Consider the following 23,942-nt stretch of genomic DNA (forward strand, 5'->3'; position numbering starts at 1 on the left):
AGCTGTTTAGGTATGAAGTCACTATCTGGGTCTGGGACATTGTAGTGCCACAGATAAGAAAATTCCTTGCTTGTGACTATGAAATGGCTATGTGCATTTCCACTGTCCTCACAATGCTAGAAGTAGACTTAATAGGTTACAATATAACAGACATTGATTGCTACTCTGCAAAATAACATACACATGGTACATCGTGATCACATGTAAAGCTAATGCACAAGAGCTAGGGAGCAGTATTTTTATAATACATCCGTAACAAAGCATAACAAAGCAGTCACATTATACCCATCAATTTATTTTAATAGAACAGTCACACATTTAGCATCAATACTGAAGTGGGGGACAGATTAATTGTGCATTAATTTCAATTAGAATTTTACAAGGTTAGTCTAATTGCATTTACAGCAGTTAACATTGCACTTGAAATCATATTTAATACTGTTGTCATATTTATATTACAATCATAATGAATTTAAATTCATACTTTTCTGAATTACAAGTCAGTCAAAGCCATTTTACCAGTTGCTATGTGCTGATACATACTATGATCATGTCAAGTGTACGCAATGAATGTATTAAAAATGTGCTTTGTCCTGTCCAAAAGTGGTAAAAGATCTGAGCCTTGTTCCCTTAAAACTGCTTTGATATCATGTCAATTTCTCTTCAACATGTAGTGAACAATTTTCTGTTCCAAAACATCTTCTTTAGTGAGGCATTAAAATTCTCCACATTCCCATCCACTTGATTTGCACACAATTGTAATGTTATCAGTTTGGGAGAATTCCTCACAAGAGATGTTATACCTTCACATGTCCTACCATCATAACTACATGTACCAGTCCACCATGAGCTGAAACTGAGGTCATGAAGTGATCAGGAACATTAGTGTTTGGTGAATGAATGTATAACTGTTGTAGATTATGATTACGGGCTAAGGTTAGTAGAGGTTGTGGTAGTATTCTAGGTAATTACAATAGAATATTTTTAGTTTAGTACGGCTACTAATCACAATAGTGGGCAATATACGGCCGAATATGACTGAAAAACAATAACAATAGTTTAGTAATGGAAAATAGGGTAACAATGTATCATCATTATTTGTAAAATCCTTTACACAACAATCATCATATAGTTGTATTCCTCTAATAGTCCAACACTTCTGATGCAAACAAATCAACTTTTCCTTGTTAGCAGCTTTTGATCTCAAAACACAATACTCTTCTCCCAAGTGGGTCAACTTCATGTTCCTCAATATTTCCCACAATCGTGTCTGATCCTCCACTTTTGAAACACACAATATACCAAGTAAGTTTAGTCCTTGTAGGTTGTGACAGTGACTAGCAATAGCCTGTAGACCTTGTAGACTTTCCAAACAACAATAGCAATCCTGTAAGTTGAGTCTCTGAAGATTAGGACAAGCAATAGCTAGTTGTTCCAAGTGACCAGAACAAAATGAGGAACATTGATCAAGATCAAAATAAGTAACACATGTACACTTAAGGTTGCCAAATCTTGCAATTCTGGAGTCCATACTCTTTTTCACAAATTAAAGTGATCAGTTAGACACCTCACCGTACACAATGTCCTTCCACCATACTGACAATCAGAATCTATTGTGACACCTTACACCTATAATACTTTGCTGCATGTGTTAGTGTTGACTGATGCTAGAGGTAGGCTATGCAATGTGTAACTTGTAATCAATGGCCTCCTTATCAAAGTTAATTAGAACCATACACTTATCAATGTTCAGTAATATTTCCCCATTCTTCAAGCTTTAATAAATCATTCTGTAAAGTAGCTGCATCGGCAGAGGAGTAAATTTGTCTATATAAAATGCAATCATCTACATACAGGCAGTGTGTTGTTAAGGATGTCATTGCCATATAGTAGAAACAGCAGGCTGATCCTTGAGGCACACCACTTACATCATTTGCAGTGCTAGAACAACCACCACAAATGACCTGCTGTGTACAATTTTATAAAAAGGATTGAATCCAGAGTAGAACAGAGTTCCTAATACCATAATGTTAGAAGTAAATGACAGTGAGGTACTCTATCAAATGCTTATTATGCATGCTTTACTAAAATTGACTAATATTGTTCAAAGTTAAGGCAAGATCTTTGTAAAAGTTGGAGCTCAGCAGAGTATCCTTTGCGGAAACCAAATTGTTGATGTGCTATATCATGTGGTTCTAGATGTGACATGATGTAATTTTACTGCATGTACTAGCTAGTTAAAGAGACTGGTGTGTAGTTGGCAGGATATTTTTGGATTCCTTTCTTAAATAAAGGGTATATATACAGAAGCTTTCTTCCAGTCAGCTAGCACTGTGCTTTGCATATAGTAATGAAGAAATAACAATGTAATGTCGACAAGGTGAGACTTCTTCAGCAAGGAACTTTAACAATTTACTTGGAATTTTATCAGGTCCTGGAGATTTTATAGGATCTAGCTGCAAATTGTTCTGATGACAAGTACTCCCAAACAAGCTTTAACTATTTGTACACTAGACCTCTGTGCTGTTGCAACAGTAACAGGGATCAAAAAATAGGGAGGAACTGATTTTAAACGCTATAATGGTTTTATCACAAATACACATACATACAGTCAGTGCACAAACTCTTAATATTGCTAGTGGTACCAGCAGTGTTTGCTGTGTCATCACTCTGGTCACCTTCATAATCGTTATAACTGGTTGGCCATGGATAATACTCTCTGCATAGCATTCCAGATTCCATTGTTTTTTGTATTCCATCTAAATCACATCAGCACCACTTTTTTATTTAAGATGCAACAAAGGAATCATCATCTAGTTTGGTGAGTCTTATCTGATCATGTAATCACGGCAAGTGTATTTAAATTTTGTGGGATTGTTCCAGCACCTGTTGCACCCATGCTTCTTTAAAGTTTTCTCCTACACTTCCACGTTTTCAACTACAGGTTGAGGGATCTGGTCAAGTGACTACTCCACGTATGAAACTAAGTAATTTGAAGTAAACTATACTTGGGACCATTATCAAGTGTTCATACCAGGTGTCCTCATGTTCAAGTAATCATGCTAAGTTTGTTGGTATGAATGTTACTAAAGGAGGTGATGGGTCAATATAGTATGCAGCCATCAGCAAACAAGCATAAATGAGAGGATATACTAGTACAGTAATATCATTTGTGAAAAACCAATGAGCCAAGAGTCAGTACCTTGAGGTAACCCAGACAAAATTTAGCTGTCTACTGCCACACTATTGTAACAAACTTGGTAACACACTAAACTATAAAATAAACTTACACTGTATAAGTACAATACTATACAAAAGAAATTAAAAAATATATTTAGCCATATTAATTAGCATCCGAATTCAATTTATCCAATTCTTTTTTCAGCCTTGCATGTTCCTTCATCAAGTGATCCTACAAGATAAAAATGTAATTGATTTCATTTTTCGTTATATATTTCAAGTGACAAAGTACATATTCTACACATCTCCCTGTGTTAGTGATCATCAACATATCACTTCTAATCTTCAAACGTATGTATGAAAGTATCATGGATAACCTATAGTATCTATAGCCCCTTGTAAATTAAGGGCAGTGGTTTAGTGTGTATCACTGAGGTAGTTAGCTTGGGGAATTACAATAGTGGTTATTCAAATAAATTTTTGCTTTAGAAGTTTATGCAGAACTCACCGCCTTGTCCACTAGTGCTTTATACTTTTCATGTTGTTCTACTTGCTCATCAAGGCTCTGTCTGTACAGCAAAAGATAATTAACATTCAGCAATTGCTTGTTACATATATTAAATGGCTAGAAACTATTGAGGTACTAAATTCTAGAATAAAAGTACTCTTGAGATTGCATAAAGGATATAGTGAAGCACTGAATTTATTGTTATATCAGAATTTTGCTGATTTAGTTTCACAGAAACAGTGAATAGTTTGCCCTTCAATATTTTTACTGATATCATACAGTACGATAGTAACTGTATAGTAGGGACTACAAAGGAGTAGGCGTGGCCCACGAAATAACATCACCCAAAAAACAGCCTCTGTTTTCCCAGACGACGATGAGGCAGTATTGGTTAGGTAAAACTAAGCCCAAACAAGCTTTCAGATCGACCCGAAATGCTTTCAACAACTTGCTACAGAATTAAAAAAATTTTTTTTATTCAACAGAATTTTCTACTGACTGACTACCTGATGCCTTCAGACAAGCGTAACTCGATAATGGCTAAGACTACAGGCTTGATTTTTTCACTGTTCGACGTTGCTTCAGCCCGAGAGGTGCCTTTTGGCATACCACAGTACGTACAATGCATTCTTCATGGACTTACCAGTGTCCTCCTTTATGTCCCATTCATCTTTGCTGACAGCAAAAAGTATCGATTTGGTGGTAGCACATGATGGCTTCCCTTCGTAACAAAAATCGTCCATATTTTTCATTGTAGCTACTTCGATTGCAGAGGTGTTTTTAAAACAGTTTTTGATTCATACTGCTGTGTAATGGGTTGAACATAGCCAACAACGAAGTGTAATGGATACTTCACTTTTCAGACGATATAGCTGGGGTGCGCGGCGCCATTTCAAATGCAGTATGCGTCACCAATCATAATAATATTATTTACAAAAAGAAGTTAACAGACAAGTATTTCAAAAAATTTGGAATTTTATAATTAGAGTAGGGACCATAGCACATCGATAAAAAGTACTAAAACAAGCTGGAGTAGTGCACGATATTAAATCATAGTAAAACAATAAGAAGTGTTATATCTCTACTGTACATTTCCATTATGGTATCTTGGAGCACAGTAGGGATATAACACTTCTTATTGTTTTACTGTGATTTAATATTGTGCACTACTCCAGCTTGTTTCAGTACTTTTTATCGATGTACTATGGTCCCTACTCTAGTTATAAATTCCAAATTTTTGAAATACTTGTCTATAGTAGGGACGACAAAGGTGTGGGCGTGGCACATGAAAAACATCACCTAAAAACTAGCCTCACTTTTACCAAGTTGCTACAACTGCTTTCAACAAGTTGCTACAAAATTTAATAAAACATTATTTAACAGAATTTTCTAGTGACTGACTGACTGACTGATGCCTTCAGACAAGCGTAACTTGATAATGGCTAAGGCTACAGACTTGATTTTTTCACTGTTTGACATCACTTCGGTCCAAGAGGTGCCTTTTGGCATACTGCAGTACGTACAATGCATTTTTCATGGACTTACCCACTGTGCTCAAGATTTCGTCCGAATTGTGTGGAGATTCTACTTCGTAGCCACAAGAGAGACCTTACATACTGCCTACAAACTGTAGCGAAGGGCGGTGTTATGAAGCAGCGGTTCCAGGTACGATTCGCCTTCGTCAGAAATTGGTATAGTGTTGTCGCATGGTGTGCAAGAGAAAAATAAAGACCAACAAGTGGCTATCATAGTCCGAGATAGAACGATGAAGCTAGAGGAAGTTAGTTCTTCACCATAGTGACCGTTGCGAGTGATTGCTGGAGCGAAAATCGTCATGTACTATTCTTGACATTTGTTAAACTATCGTATTGGTAACTTGTAGTGTTATTGTGTAAAGGATTAACAGTTTTCTTGTAAGATTTAGGTAGTTTTAAGTACTGTATTGGTGTGTTTTGTATCAATATTTCCTTATTTGGCTCTTTGTTCCATCGGTAAACAATGTCATTCGCGGTTATTATGATGTCACGAAAGAGACTGAGTGGCTCCGCAACAGGGTGATAAGTTAGTTATCACTGGGTGATAACTAATATATCGTACAGTAGCAGCGCCGCTCTGTCTAGCTGTATGGTAGTTATAACCCAGCGCGGCACTTTGATACTCCCACACACTGGGGTTTAAGAAGTGTTATATCCCTACTGTGCATTTCCATTATGATATCTTGAGCACAGTAGGGATATAACACTTTCTATTGTTTTACTGTGATTTAATATCGTGCATGCACTACTCCAGCTTGTTTCAGTACTATTTATCAATGTCTACTCTACTTGAAAATTCCATTTTTTGTGTACTTGTGTATATACACAGCATGTAGTTTATTACTTACAATCTCAACTGTACTTCAGTGAATTCCTGTCTAGCAGTGACAAGCTTGTGGGCACTCTAAGGAATAAATAAACAACCTCACCACATACTATGTTAATACATATCTAATCCATAACAGCTAAACTGTGAATAAGGGGTGAACTGAAATGCTTCCAATAGGTTGCTACAAAACAAACAAACAAACACTATTGAATGCTTGACTGACTTCAGACAAGCATAGCTTGATAATGGCTAAGGCTACAGGCTTGATTTTTTTTCAGTGTTTGACATCATTTTATCCCGACATATGCCTTTTGGCATACCGCAGTACGTACGATGCAAGCTTCATGCTGTGTGTCCTTCTTTGTGTATCATTTATCTTTGCAGACAATGCGATGTGTTGATTTGCAGTAGTGCTGCATGATGGCTTCCCTAAATTTGCAATGGGAATCATCAGAGCTTTCCGGATTGATTGCAGAGGTTCTAATCGTAGTGTTCTTTGTTTGTAACACTGCATAACGGGCTGAACATAGCATATTTTCAGCTATTTCAGTATTTGGTAGTTGAGGGCTTGGGCACCATTCTTTCTTCTAAAGTGGTATGTGTTGGTTCACCAGTCATAACAATGTTACAGACAAGTACAAGGAATTTAAGGGATCAAAAAAAAAAAAGTAGTAAAAGGAAGGTCGCCTACATCTAGATATACTAGTGGACATTTAAGCGCTAATTTAGTCATTGACCGTATAGACTGAAGTGGAGATTAAATGTCCACTAGTAGTGCTGGTGTAGGTGTTACTTGTTTCAACTACTTTGATTCCTAATTGAACTTAAAAATTCTAATTTTTCCTTGTAAGTAGTACTCTAGCACATATTTTTCTGAGCACCTCTTAATACAACATGCATATCGTAGAGTCGGATTGCTAAACGCATGTGTCTATTAAGTACATATTATTTGTTAAGGGCATACACATTTCTTGTGATTAACCATGAATGATTAGTGCACATGGACCAATGCAAGGCTGAACACGTGACAAAACTACACTTGGGAAGAAAAGCTGGAAAATTAATGTCTTCTCAAGCACTTACTTCTCCTTGAGGTCTCCCTTCACTATGTATACATACTCAGCCTTCTGGATTGCAATACTTTTGTTTATCACAAAGAATTTTGCCCAGAAATGGAGTCAAATATCCTTATACACTGGTGTGATGACCACAAACTACTCTAATACAGCATAGTGATTCCGTGTTAAACACAAGATAATTATTAATCATACGCCTAACCAATAGTATTATTTTTACAAAAGCTTTCTCCAAAAACTATAAGTGCTTACACTTAACAACCTGACTCTACGGTAGAACAATCCAGACTTTCCATTGATAGATTATGAAATTTATTCTGGTGCAGTAAAATTTTAATGATTGCTGGTTATGTCGGTGTGAACAATTAACTAAATTAACTGACCCATGACATTATCCAGTGCCTTGTGAATAGTAGACTCAATCATCTCATTTAATGAACTGTCAGAGGATCTTTTGCACAGAGCCAGTGCATACTTATGACCTCATCAATTTTGCAAAACACATCTTCAGACAACTTAGTAGGCTGCAGTCTGGCGCTGTCCGGCACTTCGAAAAAAGTAAGGGTCTGGTGAAATACAGATCCCATATCATTTCAAAAGGAATTCAATTAGACAGCGTACGTAACTGCTAATATGTCAGATGATTGCCCTTCAATTTGAACGAAAGTATTCTGTTGCCAAGGCGATTTGTGTGTGAATGTCATTGGCATGCATTAATTGGCTACTGCTGAATCTGAGCGATAGAAATGATTAGTATCTGCATTTCACCATACCCCTACCTTTTGCAACGGGACGGGCAGCGCCAGACTAAGTAGGCTGGTGTTTAAACTTCAAAGTTAAGTTTGTTTGAGCTTAACAATACTGTACATACTTCCGGGCTGCTCTCCATTAATGACAACAATAAAGCTAACCAGCCCATTGCGTAGTGGATTGTGCAACAACCTTGCCACATTACATCATCCAACACATTGCACACCTTACATCATGCACTTCCGTTGCTTACAAGCTTTAGTAAATTTATACATTACCAACAAGCAGGAGTAACTGTTAAAGCATACAAGCTAATAATATTGATTCAGTGATATGTAATATTACTTAACATTTTAACATAAACATACACAATATACATGAGCACACTTAAAAGATGCCCACCTCTTTGTATTGGTGATAAACAACCTCAGATTCTTTGTTGTCCTCCACAGGCACAATTGGCTACAAACACAATCCAACACTTGTGGTTACAAATCAGTTGATATCATTGTCATAACCCACACACTCTCAGTACACAACTTAACAAGTGGGCAGATGTGGTCACGTACAGTTTTGTGACCTATCATTGAGTCGGAATTAGTACCACCAGTGATGGGGTTAATTTCATGACAGCTAAGGTAAAAAAGTCTATATCCCTAACAGTGATGTTCCTAGGTTTAGAGTAGTGGTGGCTACAAGAAATAAAGTTGGGTCAAGAAAAGTAGTGTGGGGCCTTAACTTTGTATGTCACAGGTGATTCTGTATAGTGGTTGGTGAGAGGTAGTGGTGGCTATTTTATTTGAGTGGTGGTCGGTACCGACCACTGCCGACCACTATGGGCACAACCCTGCCCTAGTGTTTATTAGCTTTGTGGCATGTAAATTGTTATTTACAAACCTTGAACACAGTCAGTGTTATGGAACAAACATCTAAGTAATTATATAATGACATGCTTTTGAGCCAAATTTTCTGACCGTGTTAAGCAGGTGGCTGGTCACTTTGTGCACACAATAACACATTACAATGGCTAGCCAGTTTGGACAGGTGACCTTATACAGTGAGTAGGTCTCACTGTACTGAAATTGGTCACGCGTACTATACACACATGATGTACACGTGTATAAAATGTAAGTGTATGAGTATGTTTTAACATTACGAAGGATGTACCAAGTACAATTCTCATTACACAACACCTACCACACCTGTAGTTCTGCATCATCCAGCTCTGTGATGTGATGTTTAGACCCAGGCTGTGCCTTACGATAGCTGTAAGAACCTATAAAACAGTATTAACTTTCTTGAGTACATATACATGGTCAAATATTTGGCAGTAAATGAACATCAGCCTAACCTATCAGTTACTGATGAGATAAGCTAACTACACACACACACACACACACACAAACGCACGCACGCACCTTTAACAAAACAATACTTAACACATTGTCTATAGCAGTTACAATTACATTCAGGCAGTGGGTAGGCCAGTATGATAGTTGTGGCTTAAAATACACATATAAAAATAAAAGCATCATTATAATAGTGACAACATAATTTCTACATGTCTTATTAACTTTTCAGGATTACTCTATTGGAACACATACAGGCATATAAACTAACCCTGAGAACGTTTCTGCTTTGCCTGCATCCTTTCTCCGGATTTATAAGTGTAAGGATCTTTGTAGGTTTCTAAAGCTTGAGGTGGTTTGGATTTTTCTCGTTCCTCAATCTTCTTGAAGCGTAGCTGTTGTCTCTGCATGATCTCATGTTCTTCTACAGACACCTTCTTCTCACTGTTCACATACTGAGGCAGATCAGCATATGATATCTGAGACTGGTAGGTCCCTTTCAAAGGTGTCTCACTAAACTGGCTGAAGACCGTGGGCTTTTCATTTGCAGCCTCTTCAGGAACACTGCTAGGAATATTAGGAATGTTAGGCAGTGGAGAACTGAACTGCTTTCCCATGGCAGCATGCTTGTGTGGTGGGGCTGAGCGAGGCCCACCTGGTGACAGTGGCTGAGAAATATCTGCATTTGTTTGCAGCACGGCTGACGCAGACATACTCTGGTGCTGCAGTGGAGGATGTGCACGGTGATGTGATTCATGATCCATAGTCTTATCAGCATTGGTATGCAGGGTGCTTGTTTTGCTGGGTGATGCCAAGCCAACTTCATTAGGCTGAGACTGAGTGGGGGGACCTGGAGCTGGAGTGGCTTTAGCTTCTCCTGCAGTCAATGTGGCTGGCTGTTCCTCACTACTCATTACATCACTGCTTTTATCATCATTGCTTTTATCATCACCACTAGTGGGAGCTATCTGCATATTGGATGTTTTCTTAGTGACATCTTCTATTGCTTCATCAGCCATTTTGCTTTTCACCTTGCTGGCTTCATCATCCTTGTCACCTAAACAACACAGTATTAATAGTGATACACTATTAATCAGTACATAACTAGGTAAGGGTTACACTACAAAAGTTAAAATATCACTGCATGTTTAGTTTTACACAAACTGCATTATGCACTGTGTACATAAGAGTGTACGTATATATGATCAAGACACATGGTAGTGTGTTGTGTGGCCAAGAAAGCCAGTGCGCCACACCGTAAGTATGTTACAGGAAGAAACAAAATACAATTTTCATGCATGCGTAACTCTGTGCTCCCTTCTCGAATTGAAATCATTTTTATATTGCAAAAGACCGCCACCTTCAACACCCCATATAGCAAATTTGAGCAAGGTTGCCTAACGCAGTTGTGAAATATGAGCCTTCAAAATTTGGCTTAATTTTTGTTCTTTTTCTTTGTGTAGGAGGCTTGGGAAAGGAAGGGGGCCCCCAAAAATGCAAATGCGTAGTTAGATTTTCTTGAGCTTTGGTACACTTTAAGAGTGTATTAAGGCACAATCACTTACCAAGCTTGGTGCAAATCTGATAATAGAGCTAGGAACGATTATTTCCATTACAAAAGGCCAACTTATTGTCACGCCTACAGGGTAAACTGTAACTCAAAATCAGTATGCATACAGGTTAACCATCATAGCTTAAACCTTTTGTGATTTGAAAGAAATTGCATTGACAGCTATAGAGTTATAAGGCATAAACCAAACACTGTAAATTGTGGGGTCGAAATACTTTAGTAGAGCAGTCACTGTGGGGTATAAAAGGTGCATGAAAATGTCAAGAAGAAACTTGTGTTCGAACCAGGGACCTCCATATTAAACACTCAAATACTTAACCACTGTGTCGCTGCTATCACGGTTGTTCACCTCACTTATTTCTACCTTATAAATGAAAATCCCTAAAATCTACACATCAGTAAAAAGTTTATAATTTTAAAATCTGGAACATTGTATTGTATGTGTGCTACATTAAAAAATCTTCAAAAAAAGTGCACTTTATTACAAAAGTAATCAAATAAACTTAGAAGTACAATGCCACCCATCAAGCTTACCATATGGATGCTGCTGCAAGAAGCCATTCAACTACACACACTAACTACTTGTGCACGCACATACAATAGAACCGAATCTCGATCATCTGAACAGTATAAGTGACTGCTCTATTAGAGTTTTCGTCATAAGGTGAATGTTTTATTAGAATAGTGTATGTTCTATTAGAGTAGTTGAACAGAGCTCCCTATACAAATGAATGGGCTTCATTTATCCAAACAAATTCACTTATCTGAACACTTTTATGATTTAACTGGCACACAGGTGTTCGGATAATGGAGGTCCTACTGTACTGTGACTTTATGCCTTGCACATACATACTCTTTATGCAATGTGCACATACGTATATCACTTGTACTGTACGTAGACTATACACTAAACATAGTACACGTAAACTTTGTATTGCTACACCTCTACACACACACACACACACACACACACACACACACACACACACACACACACACACACACACACACACACACACACACACACACACACACACACACACACATACACAATAGATTTACACTCAGCTTACCAGTGTTGCTGGCAGCTGAATTAGCTGGTGACTGGTAGCTAGGGTTCTCCACTTGGGTGGGTACCTTCTTCACCTGTGTACCCGATACCAAGCTTGCGAATGGTTGAGAGTGTGATGTGAGGCTTGATAAGTGCTTCACTTTGGCTACAAAAGGGAGAAATTTTAGTGACTTCGCCTATGTGCAATGTTCTAAGTGGCTTTTGCATGCGTGACAAAAGAGTTACATAACCACTAGCCAGCATTCACAGTTGTCAACCATTAAAACCATTACCTAACATGCTCAAGTGTTACACATACATACAGTGGAATCCCATGAAAAGGACACCCTGAAATGTGGACCCCTGGTTAGTCAGGACACACAGATATAAAAAAACAACAACATCAAATTACAAGGAAACTAAAGCAAGGTGTCCAAAAAGATGTGGTTTCATTGTATACAGTTACAGTACAGAGATATCATTACTGACCAGGGTCATAGGACACATGCTTGCCATAGACATTCCTTCGTAACAGTGACTCTTGAGCGTTGAAATGCTGCACAAAGAAAAACACCAAAGTATAAATGATAACATCTAGAATGGACATACACATGAATGGTTGATGAAACAAGCACCACTTCTACCTGTATTATATACACAACAGCACAAGTGTACAGGACAGTACAGAAATGTAAGATGTACATGTGGTTTGGCTCCATTGTTCAGGAAAAAGACAACACACTACACAGTTTTATGGCTTCTTCATAGAAAACATTATAGTGATATTTTATTTGTACATGTATCATACCAGACATTTGAATGAAATGACTTTAGTGAATCAAGCAGTACTATAAACAAGCCAAATTTCAAGAACTTGTGTAATTCCATCCTTGAGTTCTTAAATGTTTTTTTCGAGGACTCAGCTCAATGTGTGTGTACACACACAGAGGTGCACACACACACACAGACACACATACATACTTACTACCAGATTGGGGTCTCACCCCCTACTTAATGATTGACATGGATATTTCAGTAATTTTTGGTTTATATTGCCATAAACGGAGGCTATATTTAGTCCAATTCAGCCAGTAAACCAATTGAAAAGACAATAGTGTTGAATTTGAATAGCTAATGTTAGAGTTCTGGTGCTTCCAAGTGCCAGAACTCTGAAGGCGTAGCAAAATGCACCATAGCACATGATAAGGTGCATTTTGCTAGAGGCTTGGAATTTTATATGGTACTGCTTAAAAGAGCAAGCTGGAGTTATCTGGGGTCCTTACTACACTTTCCTTGTACAACAACTGTTGAATGCTTGGTTGAATAACACAAACAACTGGGGAGCAAAAACTTGTTGCCACGTACGTATGCATGTATAAACAAACAATTACTGAAATCCTTTGTAATCATTGATCACGGGGTAATACACCACTTGGTTACTATACATTATTTATTCTCGGTATCACACACCTTACTAAGGTTAGTAAATTTCTTTACCAGCTCATCAGTTGATGGACGTTTATCAGGAGCTTCATCCCAGCAACTACATGTAAAAGTGAAACAGACAAATGTGTGTGTGTGTGTTATGTGTGTGCGAGCTCGCACGTTTGTGTGTGGCTGTCTGCATATGGTGAGTAGTTTCCATGTGCATGTAGTGTGTATTGTGCTGGCCACAGGACACATGCAACAGTCCGACAGCAGGTGGGGAATGGCTTGCAGCAGTAAATTATAGTGACCAATTTCTCTATTAAATAAATTCAATAATATCCTTTCATTCTAGTCACGTGGCATGAGCACACATGTTTTTAATTATTATTTAATGTTTGTCATGCACACATTGAGTTAGTGTGCACATATTTTTTTCTTGTAGTGCCAGAGCCTATCGGAACTGGCAATGAAAATAGCAAACTGCAATGCTTGAAAAGCTGAGCTTTAAGTAGACAAACACAATACTAAGATTTGGTACATAAACACATTAAGAATTACTGAGCAAGAGTGATGCATGTGCACATGTGTTTCTCAGGATTTTATTTAGGAAGGTGGGGGCACTGCCTCCCTCCCTCTTGAAAAGTTCTTGTCCCCTCCCCCCTTAACTTTTAAGCAATAGTTTAAATAAAGTGCCTCAGGATTCAGCAGAAGCAATCTATGAGAGTCTAAATGCAAAATTATCCTGGAGCAACATGATATTCTCAAGTATCTCAGAAGCAATCTAAAATACAAAAAAAAAATTCTGGAGTAGTATGTCACATTTTCAGGTACCTGAGAATGTACCAGAAGTAATCTACAAGAGACTAAACTGCACAGATTTTCAGGAGTGTCATGTTATTCTCAGGTACTGCTTTTGAGAATTCACCGGAAGCAATCTGACAGTCTAGTGGGCGTGGCCCCTATATGCCTGCAGGTGACATACCTGCAGGTCTAGATGCTGCACATGAGATACTTACACCATTTCCCCACTCTGATAAAATTGTATTTTGCCCCTCTTTAGTCATTTCCTAGATGAAGGACTGTTTGTATACGCACGTATGTACACCAACACTACCTGAAGCAATGATATATATAGTAAGGACTAGGACAGTCTCCATAGTACTCACGTATGGTGGTAAAAGATTGTTTTAAAGTTTATTAACCTGTACGATATTGTATAATAGGTTAATTTCGAAGGGGAAATTCTAGAAGAGCAACTGCTAAAAGAAATTTCGAAGATTTAATTTTCGAATGTTCTACCATTGTGCGTAGCACCACTAAAAATAATTTTGTAATGGTCTGCATTAATTATGTGAAGACGGTAACCATGTAGTAGTGATGCTACGATATATCGTATATCACGATAGTCGTGATAGAAACATTGTGATAGAGAAAAAGTTATATCGTGATTAGTGAAAAGTGACTCGATTATTTTGCAAAATATGAGGATATTTCTCTGGCTACATGTGGTGATGCATAAATAAACAAGTGTCAACTTTGTCAGATCATTGGCCTCTAGGCTTGTGACTGTGGTCAGTGAGTGAGTAAGGCAGACCAAATTTCGAGTTTTGGCAATTTAAAAAAAAATCCATATTCAGTCACTGGTAAGTGTTTTCTTGTTTTTAATGCTGTATTTCATGTTAGATGGACTAACATTATTCTGTAAAGGTGGCATAAGATGTCTCTAGGATGATTTTTGAAGGAAACATTTTAGGTAGCGCCCGTCATTTTTGATGGAATCCCTATCATGTACGTACTATAGATGATATTCTGTAAGTTTCACTGTATAAAGGATGTGTAGTGTGTTTGTGTGTGTGTGTGTGTGTGTGTGTACGGCTTACCGTTCAATCATAGTTGAAAACAGCTTTGGTATGCCTTTAATAGGAGGTGGTCGTGCTCCTACACAAAAGTAGACACAAAACAAATCATTACATACAATATGTATATTACTCTATATTTGTTCCTTACAGGTTTTCAGTACATATGCTTTTAATTCTGTAAATATGTACTTGGTTAAAGTTTCACTGAAATGGAAAATTCACTTTCCATTTTATTGAAGAATTGTTTGTATCATGAAATGCACAAAAACACCTTTCTAACAATTCAGTTATGTCATTATACCGAGATATTAAGCTACAAAGTAAGACAGAGGAACCGGAAGTATTGTTAATACACACTTTACAAAGGAAAGTTAGATAAACAGTGAAAGTCTAATGTGCAGGTGGCAATATCAAACTCTCCATTTCAACTTTGTAGCGTTACAAGATTACTTGAACGTTCTGCTGAAAAACAATTGCACTACAAGCTTCATTATGCTAAAGTCTTTGAGCAGGCTGTAGCTAAAGTCTTTGAGCAGGCTGTAGGACCAGGTGTCCTACAGACCTTCAGCACTTGTACTGTAAAGCCTTAATAAATAAATAAAAATACTTCACTGAAGTAAGATTAGTTTGGATTGTTAACAAAGCTGGGTTAGCAGTACCAATGATATCTATTGCCTATCCTCCTGGTAGGGATAATATCTCATGCATATCTTATCAGTGGTGGCATTGCAATCGTTTTTCCTAGCATTTCTCCATCCGCCATATTGGATCCTTACACGTATTCAAAACATCCAAGAAATACACTTATAATTAGACAAGCTTTCACCACTATACTGTTACTGTTGATTTACAGCCCCTTTATTGGGTATTCTTCACCACAAGAAGTTCACTAACTATTGGGTGTATCCATTCACTACACTGGACTACTGGACTCACATAAAAATTTGTTCAAAAACATTTTTTGACCACAAACTCCTTTATAAACCACTACAAGTTTTACAGAGTTGTATGCCACACATAGAGCTAAAGTTTTCCATGTCTTGTCCTGCATTTTTTTTTTTTAAAGAGGCACATACAGCTAACTATAGCATATTTTTTAAATATATCATACACTATGATAGTAGTGTATAGTAGGGACCACAAAGGAGTAGGCGTGGCCGACAAAATAATATCACCAAAAAAAAGCCTCTATTTCCCCTAATGACGATCAGACAGTATTGGTTAGGTAAAACTAAGCCCAAACAAGCTTTCAGATCGACCTGAAACAACTTCAACAAGTTACTACGGAATTTTAAAAATAATTTATTTAATGGAATTTTCTGCTGACTGATTAAGTAAGCAACTGACTGACTGATGCCTTCAGACAAGCGTAACTCAATAACGGCTAAGGCTACAGGCTTGATTTTTTCAATGTTTGACGTTGCTTCGGCCCGACAGGTGCCTTTTGGCATACCGCAGTACGTACAATGCTATCATCATGGACTTACCAGTGTCCTCCTTTGTGTCCCATTCATCTTTGCAGAGAGCGAAAAGTGTCGATTTGGCGATAGCACGCGATGGCTTCCCTTTGTAATGGAAATCGTCTGTATTCGTCATAGTGGCTATTTTGATATCAGAGGTGTATTTCAAACAGTTCTTGATTCATACTAGGTTGAACATAGCCAACAACGAAGCATAATGGATACTTCACTTTTCAGATGATAATTGTTATAACTGGGGCACACAGCACCATTTCTTTCTTTCGATATGCGTGGATTGCAGAGGTACTTTTCAAATAGTTCTTCATTCAAAATGCTGCATAACAGGTTGAACATAGCTGACAACGAAGCATAATGGATACTTCACTTTTCAGACGATAATTGGGGCATGTGGTACCATTTCAGATGCGATATGCATCAGTTCACCAGTCATAATTATTATTTACAAAAAAAGTTAACAAACAAGTACACAGAAAAATTTGGAATTTTCAATTAGAGTAGGGACCATAGCACATCGATAAAAAGTACTGAAACAAGCTGGAGTAGTGCACGATATTAATTCACAGTAAAAAAAAAAGGAAGTGTTGTATATATATCCCTACTGTGCTCAAGATACCATAATGGAAATGTACAGTAGGGATATAACACTTCTTATTGTTTTACTGTGATTTAATATTGTGCACTACTCCAGCTTGTTTCAGTACTGTTTATTGATGTGTTATAGTCCCTAGGATAACATTAATGAATCTTCATCTTCACTCGGATGTGGATGACAATAACTACATTGTAATCCTCTAATAGTCCAACATTTCTGATACAAACAAATCAACTTTTCCTTGTTAGCAGCTTGTGATCTCAAAACACAACACTTCACTCCCAAGTGGGTCAACTTCATGTTGCTCAATATTTCCCACAATCGTGTCTGATCCTCCACTTTTGAAACACATAATATACCAAGTAAGTTTAGTCCTTGTAGGTTGTGACAGTGACTAGCAATAGCCTGTAGACCTTGTAGACTTTCCAAACAACAATAGCAATCCTGTAAGTTGAGTCTCTGAAGATTAGGACAAGCAATAGCTAGTTGTTCCAAGTGACCAGAACGAAGTGAGTAACAGTAAGAAAAATCAACATGAGTAACACAACTAAGGTTGCCGAATTTACCAATATGTATAGAGTCCATGATCTTGCTCACAAAGTAATTATCAGTTCTATGCCTCATAATATCATAATCAGTGTGATACCTCACCATACACAATGTCCTTCCACCATACTGACAATCAGTTATCAATGCTACATCATTGTATAATTCCAATATACCAAAGTCACTTAGTATCACACATGGAATGGTCACTTTACCAGATCCCTCAACCTGTAGTTGAAAATATGGAAGTGTACGAGAAAAGTTTAAAGGTACTTTACTATATGAATTGTACACTTTGAAGTTAGCAGTAGTACCAGTAGGAATGATGGTAGATTGAGCGACATAACTGACCAACGATTTAGTGCTCTGATAATCTGCTGGAACAATAACATTAAAACTGGGAGGCCTGAATTGTGATTCCTTCTAATGCTCAAACAACTTTGGAGATAGATTGTAATTATAAATATTTGAAATTATTGTAAATTCTCTCAATTGACCAGTATTAAGAAATAATTGCTTAATGTCACTACCATCGTTTACCCAAACTTCCTAGTGTTTGTAGACATCCCATATGATGTATTGTCATTCTTAGTTGTTCAGGATCTAACTTGGTTGATGGTAGACTAAGATGTTGTACATTACTACAATACTGCAGCATCTCTACCAGTCTTGTTGATGTTACTCTACTATAAGGAAAGGATAACACTTTGATATGTTGTCCACACACCTTCAACATCTCCTTCACACTACATTCCTCACGACTGTCACAATAAGGCCACACAAACTCCCTCCACCATGATGGTGTTCCTTCAATCACACACCTCAACCATCTTGAAACACATCTCAGTTTTACTCTGTCATGTAGTGAAGATAAAAATGAGATGATGTAAACTAACAACTCTGTAGGAAGTGTTAACAGGTTGACAAGAGATTTGTTTTGATCCATCAATGCAAAAGACTCTTCATGAGATTTATCTTGATCTTGATCCATCAATCTGATGAAAATAATCAGTCCAGTTTCAGCTAAAACTTCTGAAATCCACTCCAGAGACCAACTGATGGCTACACATAACAGCCACCTATTTATACCCACCCATGATCGATGCTGGGTATACAAATGCAAGTTTGTACAGGTGTGCTACTAGGAGCACATTCCAAAAGGAACTTGTGACATTTATGCTGGGGTAGGTAAAAACAGAGAACCTGGGACTGGACTGGCAGGATCCAACTCTTATTGGGAATTTTACACACTCCACAATGTTTTATACTTGTACTAGGTACCTCTGCAAATAAAATTTAAAAAAAGCAGTCTTGAATGGCCAATCCACCTTTTCATCACATTGTGTGACACCAATTACTAACTATAAGGGTCTCTAAAAAAGTGTGTCTGAATTAATAGACCACTCGCTTCACAATGAGCACACTAGTCTATTATGTCGCCTAGCTATAGCTACCAAAGTTTAGAAACACTGTGCAAACAAATATTCCGGGGAAATAGCAATTATCAGCTAAGCAAGTTTCACTCAACAATCAGACTTCGTACAGTGTGGTGCATTTGCAGAATGTTTATACCTGGTTCTTGGTCACTGTTTTCACCTATCCCTCCTCAGGTGCTGCAGTTGCAAACAATGTCTCATGGAAGAAATCACTTAGTGTGTTATATGTTGGGCTGTTGCAAGGATGATTTTTTCACAGGTGAAAATCACAGTGCTTTATTGTCCACAAAGAGTGCTTTACTGCCCACAAAGAGTGCTTTACTGTACAAGCAAAGCACTCTTTGTGGACAATAAAGCAGTTGCCCATGTGCTCTACTGCAGGCTAATAGCTTGCGACGTTCACGCCAGTACAACTAACCACCCAAGCCAGTAAAGGCTGATAGCCCTCGCCGCACTGACTGGTCAATCACCCCAGTCAACACAAGTGATACCACTGGAATGCCTTCATAGACATACCTAAATGCTTCGATGATGGGTGGGAGAAGGTAGCATTGCTGTTAATGTAAACGGACAAGTCCTGGAGATATCACAGAAATACTTCATCATGTGTCACAATAGAACGGATTGTGTAATGTGACCAAAACCTGCCAATATACACGATGAATGTCTACTATGCCAAACTATGGTGAACCACACGCGAGTTACTTTGTTAAACTAATTTGTGTGCATTCTGGCTGCTAATATTTCGTGTAACACGTGTTAATTGCGAGTCCTAGTGTATGGTGAAGCTACATGACAAGAAAGTTCCATAAATCATTTAAAGCATTGCCTTACTTGTGCTATATGAAATATAAAGCACTTGGCGTTTGGTCTTGATGCTAACAAAGCACTCGGCTTCGCCTTGTGCTTTATTAGCGCGTTGCACTTTAGATATAGCACTCGTGGCAATGCTTTAACATATACTTAATGCAAAGTAGAGATATAACACTTCTTATTGTTTTAATGTGATTTAATATATCATGCACTACTCCAGTTTGTTTCAGCACTTATCGATGCGCTATGGTCCTCACTATAGTTGATGTATACTCTGCTCTATTTGGAGCACGTACCTCAGAGATACATGAATTATCATGTCTACTAACATGACTGATCAGGCTCAACATTAATCATAACATGATTAATCATGTCTTGTGCATGTCAGCAGTGAGTCAGCAGATCAGCAAATGTGACTGGATCTACGAAAACCGTTCTTATCGCCCAAGACAGGAAGTTTGATTTTTTCATACAAACACAAAGCTTAATGAATGCACTATCAAGTTTCACTGCCACAGTCGACCAGAGTAGAGTGGTCTGCTTTTGCTGGCTGCCTTTCTAGAGCACAGTGGCGAGCCGTACGAGTGGTCTGGGGTCTTGATGGAGCCCTGGCCAACCAGGAGATGGCTGTGTGTGGCTGTACAGCTCTGTGGTGTTGGACAATGACCTGTGCTGTAAATTTCCTTTCATTTTAGCCAGTTCTGAGCCCTGAATGGCCTATAACTTGGCCTAATTCATCCCAGCACGTCTCTTTTCAATTTTTGAACACCATCTTGCCCGCCTTCCAGGGCCCCCGCCTCCCACCCTTCTGGAGCTCGCCTGCTACAGACAACCTCGGTTTAAAAACTATCTAAAATGGCGGGAAACTTAGCTGTTGACTACTTCTTCAGTGGATGATCAGGAAGGTAAGAAATTGTTGTGAAACGTGTGAAAATTCGGTATGCGTAGCTACCACCATTGGCCAGCTACAGCACACAGAATATTTAAAACCGACGTTTCTCGATACTTTTAAATGGGCGATAAGACCGGTTTTCCCAGAGACAGTCACAAATAGTGTAAATTTTTAGTTTGTACTTAGCAGGATAGTTCTAGAATATTCTCTGTACACAATGAAAGCTGGGCTGTTGTATTGTTTTGTTAGAAGTCAAGAGATGAAATGTATGATAAGAAGAGACTGAAGAAGGTTCCCATTGTCAAGATCATGACAACATGTGAAGATACAATTCGGCATAGACCTAAAGTTTCTTACTCTTCCTTGCACTTGTTCACTTTTTGTTGTAACACAGTTACGACTAACACATACCATGTCAGTAAAAAGAATGACACGAGCATTTCTGAATACACATACCTCAACTATCCAATTACTAGAAAACGGTATCCCGAGTGTCACGTGTGTGGCACAGTCCTAACAATTCTTGCACTTTATGGCTGCTCATACATCATAAAACAAACATCTTTTCGTTATGCCATAACACACCATTATCAGTCGACTACCCTACTACTTGTAACAACACACATCTTACCTTTAGCAATGGCATATAGCAGGCTGAAGTGATTCTCTTCTCCCTCACCATTGGCTTGCAGCAAAGGGATCTTCCTACTCAGCATTTCCCAGAAGACAACTGCAAAACTACAATCAATCAAACAATGTAAAGTATCACACAGTAAGGTAGTACTGTATATTAGGAATTATGCAGTTTTGGGCTTTCTTGCCCAAAAATATCACCCTAAAACCAGCCTCAAATTTCCTTCATAACCGCTTGGCAGTATTGGTTAGGCATAGCCAAGCCCAAAAATGTCTTCAGAGTGACCCCAACCCCTTTGAACAAGTCTCTATGAAATTTTAAAATTTCCTATTTAACTGAATTTTCTACTGACCAGCTAACTGATGCCTTCAGCCAAGCATAACTCAACAATGGATAAGGCAATGCACTTGATTTTTTCACTGCTTGACATTGCTTCATCCCGAGATGTGCTTTTTCGCCAACTGCAGTATGTACAATGGACCTACCTTTGTCCTCCTCTGTGTTCCAGTTCTTTTCGCTGACAACACAAGGTGCCAATTTGCAATAGTGCGATACGGCTTCCCTCTGGCTGTGTCATGCTTTTGGCTCGTATTTTCTGTAGTGACTGAATTGATTACAGAGAAATTTCTTGTACTGTTCTTCGTTTGTAACATTGTGTAACGAGCGGAGTATAGCTACAAAGCGTAATGACCACCTCACTTTTCAGTGCGTAATTGATTATTGGGGTGAGCGAAATGTGCTGACGAAGCATTGTACTACAGCAGAAGACTGCAAGAATCTGACTACTCGTTACGATTTTTTTATTACTATTATTATTATTATTACTAACACTTTACAGTGACCAGCACTGAAAGTCTACAGCAACATGTGCTGCAGCCTTAGGATTACCTAACCTAATTTTCACCATGGACAGTTATACTTGAGACACTAGAAAGTATGAAGCCATTAGTTGTCTGAAAAGTTGATTAGTGTGTGCCACAAGTGACCACACTTACTGCTAATGGGGACTTGCAGTTGGGAATGTTACTGGATCAGCTGTAGAGTGAGTGCTGTGTACCATATAAGGTCTTTTAGTAGCAGCTACATATTATTTTGTGCTTTCTTTAGCTGCCAATCTTGTTACACAGGTGAATTAACCAAAACAATTGGTTTTGTTAAATGAATTATGCAACAATATACTACCACTAACCAGCGGCGGAGCAAGTAGTTGATATGAGGGGGGGCTGGGCTGACCCAGACTTATTTCTATAGTTTGGTAAGGTGAGACCAAAAAAAAAAAAAAAAAAAAAAGGTCGCAACCAACTGACAAGAGCTTTCCACCTCACCAGCTACCATTTCTAGCTGATAAACTACATAAAAATCCTTACATAGCTCGCCACACACTGAATACTTTATTAGAGTGACTGCTCTATTAGAGTATCTCGATCTTTATCACGGTTTTTAGCCCCACTCCAAGAAAGATAATTTCGGTGTGATATCATTCTGAGGGGGGGCTAAGCCCCCCCTCAGCAGACCGAGGGGGGGCTTCAGCCCCCTAGCCCCCCCCCCTTTCCGCCGCCTATGCCACTAACACTCTGGGAAATTGACCAAAACATATGGATGTACTATCTCCAGATCTGTAGTGCCAGGTGACAACATGTGGATCGACTTTGCTGCTTTGTCCTGTATTTACCCTAGTAAATTTAGGTTAACAAAACAGGCACTATGGGAGGGCAAAGGGCAGACTTGTGCAAGTGGGGCCCATCCGGAATGTGCTAATGAAGCATTGTGCCATCTCTCTAGCACCTGCCATTCAGCAACCTGTATTTGGCACCAGGTATTTGATTTGAGTGTTCAACAAGTCATCCTGTGATTGCCCACCCACCTAACCCACTCATTTATCTTCTGTGTTTAACAACCAACCTGGCATCCTAGGATGGAGGGGTGCAGTAACACTGCTTGATGAATAACCATAATGCTGATAAGCACAGCCATATCTCAAGTGCAGCTGATCAAATGCAGGGAACACAGCAACAGCCTAATCTCTTTGCTTGAGAGATTTTGCATGCCCCAGTGAAGCCCTGGGCTTACCCAATTTATTTCCCAAATTAGCTTATAAGCTAAAGTGTTAGTGTTCTCTGGCTTGCCTTGTATGTTAATGCCATGATTATCACCTCAATTAGCACACAAACCAGGTATTAAAATGTAATTTGTACCTAATGAACAAGCGTTGGCTCCAATTTGCACAAAACAAGCAGTAGTGTAACTTACAGGGTATACTGTAATCTGTGTGTGACAACACGTGGACCTGGGCATTAGTTTTTATAGGGGTGAACCATGAAGGCTTGTTAATTTAGCCCTTAAACCCAGAGAACTTTTTCGGAAATGCGTGTTTACACAATATGGGTACACATGGCGGCACTAGGTGGGATAA

The 23,942-nt window shown here is 38.4% G+C and overlaps 1 protein-coding gene across 1 annotated transcript in view; it reads right to left on the reverse strand.

The window, feature by feature from the left end:
• Positions 1 to 3,261: 3,261 nt before the first annotated feature.
• The window catches only part of LOC136259016 (mitogen-activated protein kinase kinase kinase 7-like), a 32,646-nt gene continuing 11,965 nt past the window's right edge, over positions 3,262 to 23,942 (reverse strand). Inside the window, exons 8-18 of the mRNA XM_066052422.1 lie at positions 21,527 to 21,633; positions 15,157 to 15,214; positions 13,319 to 13,391; positions 12,338 to 12,404; positions 11,871 to 12,014; positions 9,499 to 10,284; positions 9,081 to 9,154; positions 8,281 to 8,340; positions 6,072 to 6,127; positions 3,689 to 3,749; positions 3,262 to 3,412 (exon numbers count right to left, since the gene is read on the reverse strand). Of these exons, the coding sequence (XP_065908494.1) occupies positions 3,344 to 3,412; positions 3,689 to 3,749; positions 6,072 to 6,127; positions 8,281 to 8,340; positions 9,081 to 9,154; positions 9,499 to 10,284; positions 11,871 to 12,014; positions 12,338 to 12,404; positions 13,319 to 13,391; positions 15,157 to 15,214; positions 21,527 to 21,633 (1,555 nt within the window). The 3' untranslated portion in view covers positions 3,262 to 3,343. The remainder of the gene's footprint in view (positions 3,413 to 3,688; positions 3,750 to 6,071; positions 6,128 to 8,280; positions 8,341 to 9,080; positions 9,155 to 9,498; positions 10,285 to 11,870; positions 12,015 to 12,337; positions 12,405 to 13,318; positions 13,392 to 15,156; positions 15,215 to 21,526; positions 21,634 to 23,942) is intronic.

Source organism: Dysidea avara, chromosome 6 (genome assembly GCF_963678975.1).
Source record: "Dysidea avara chromosome 6, odDysAvar1.4, whole genome shotgun sequence".
Lineage (NCBI taxonomy): Eukaryota > Metazoa > Porifera > Demospongiae > Dictyoceratida > Dysideidae > Dysidea > Dysidea avara.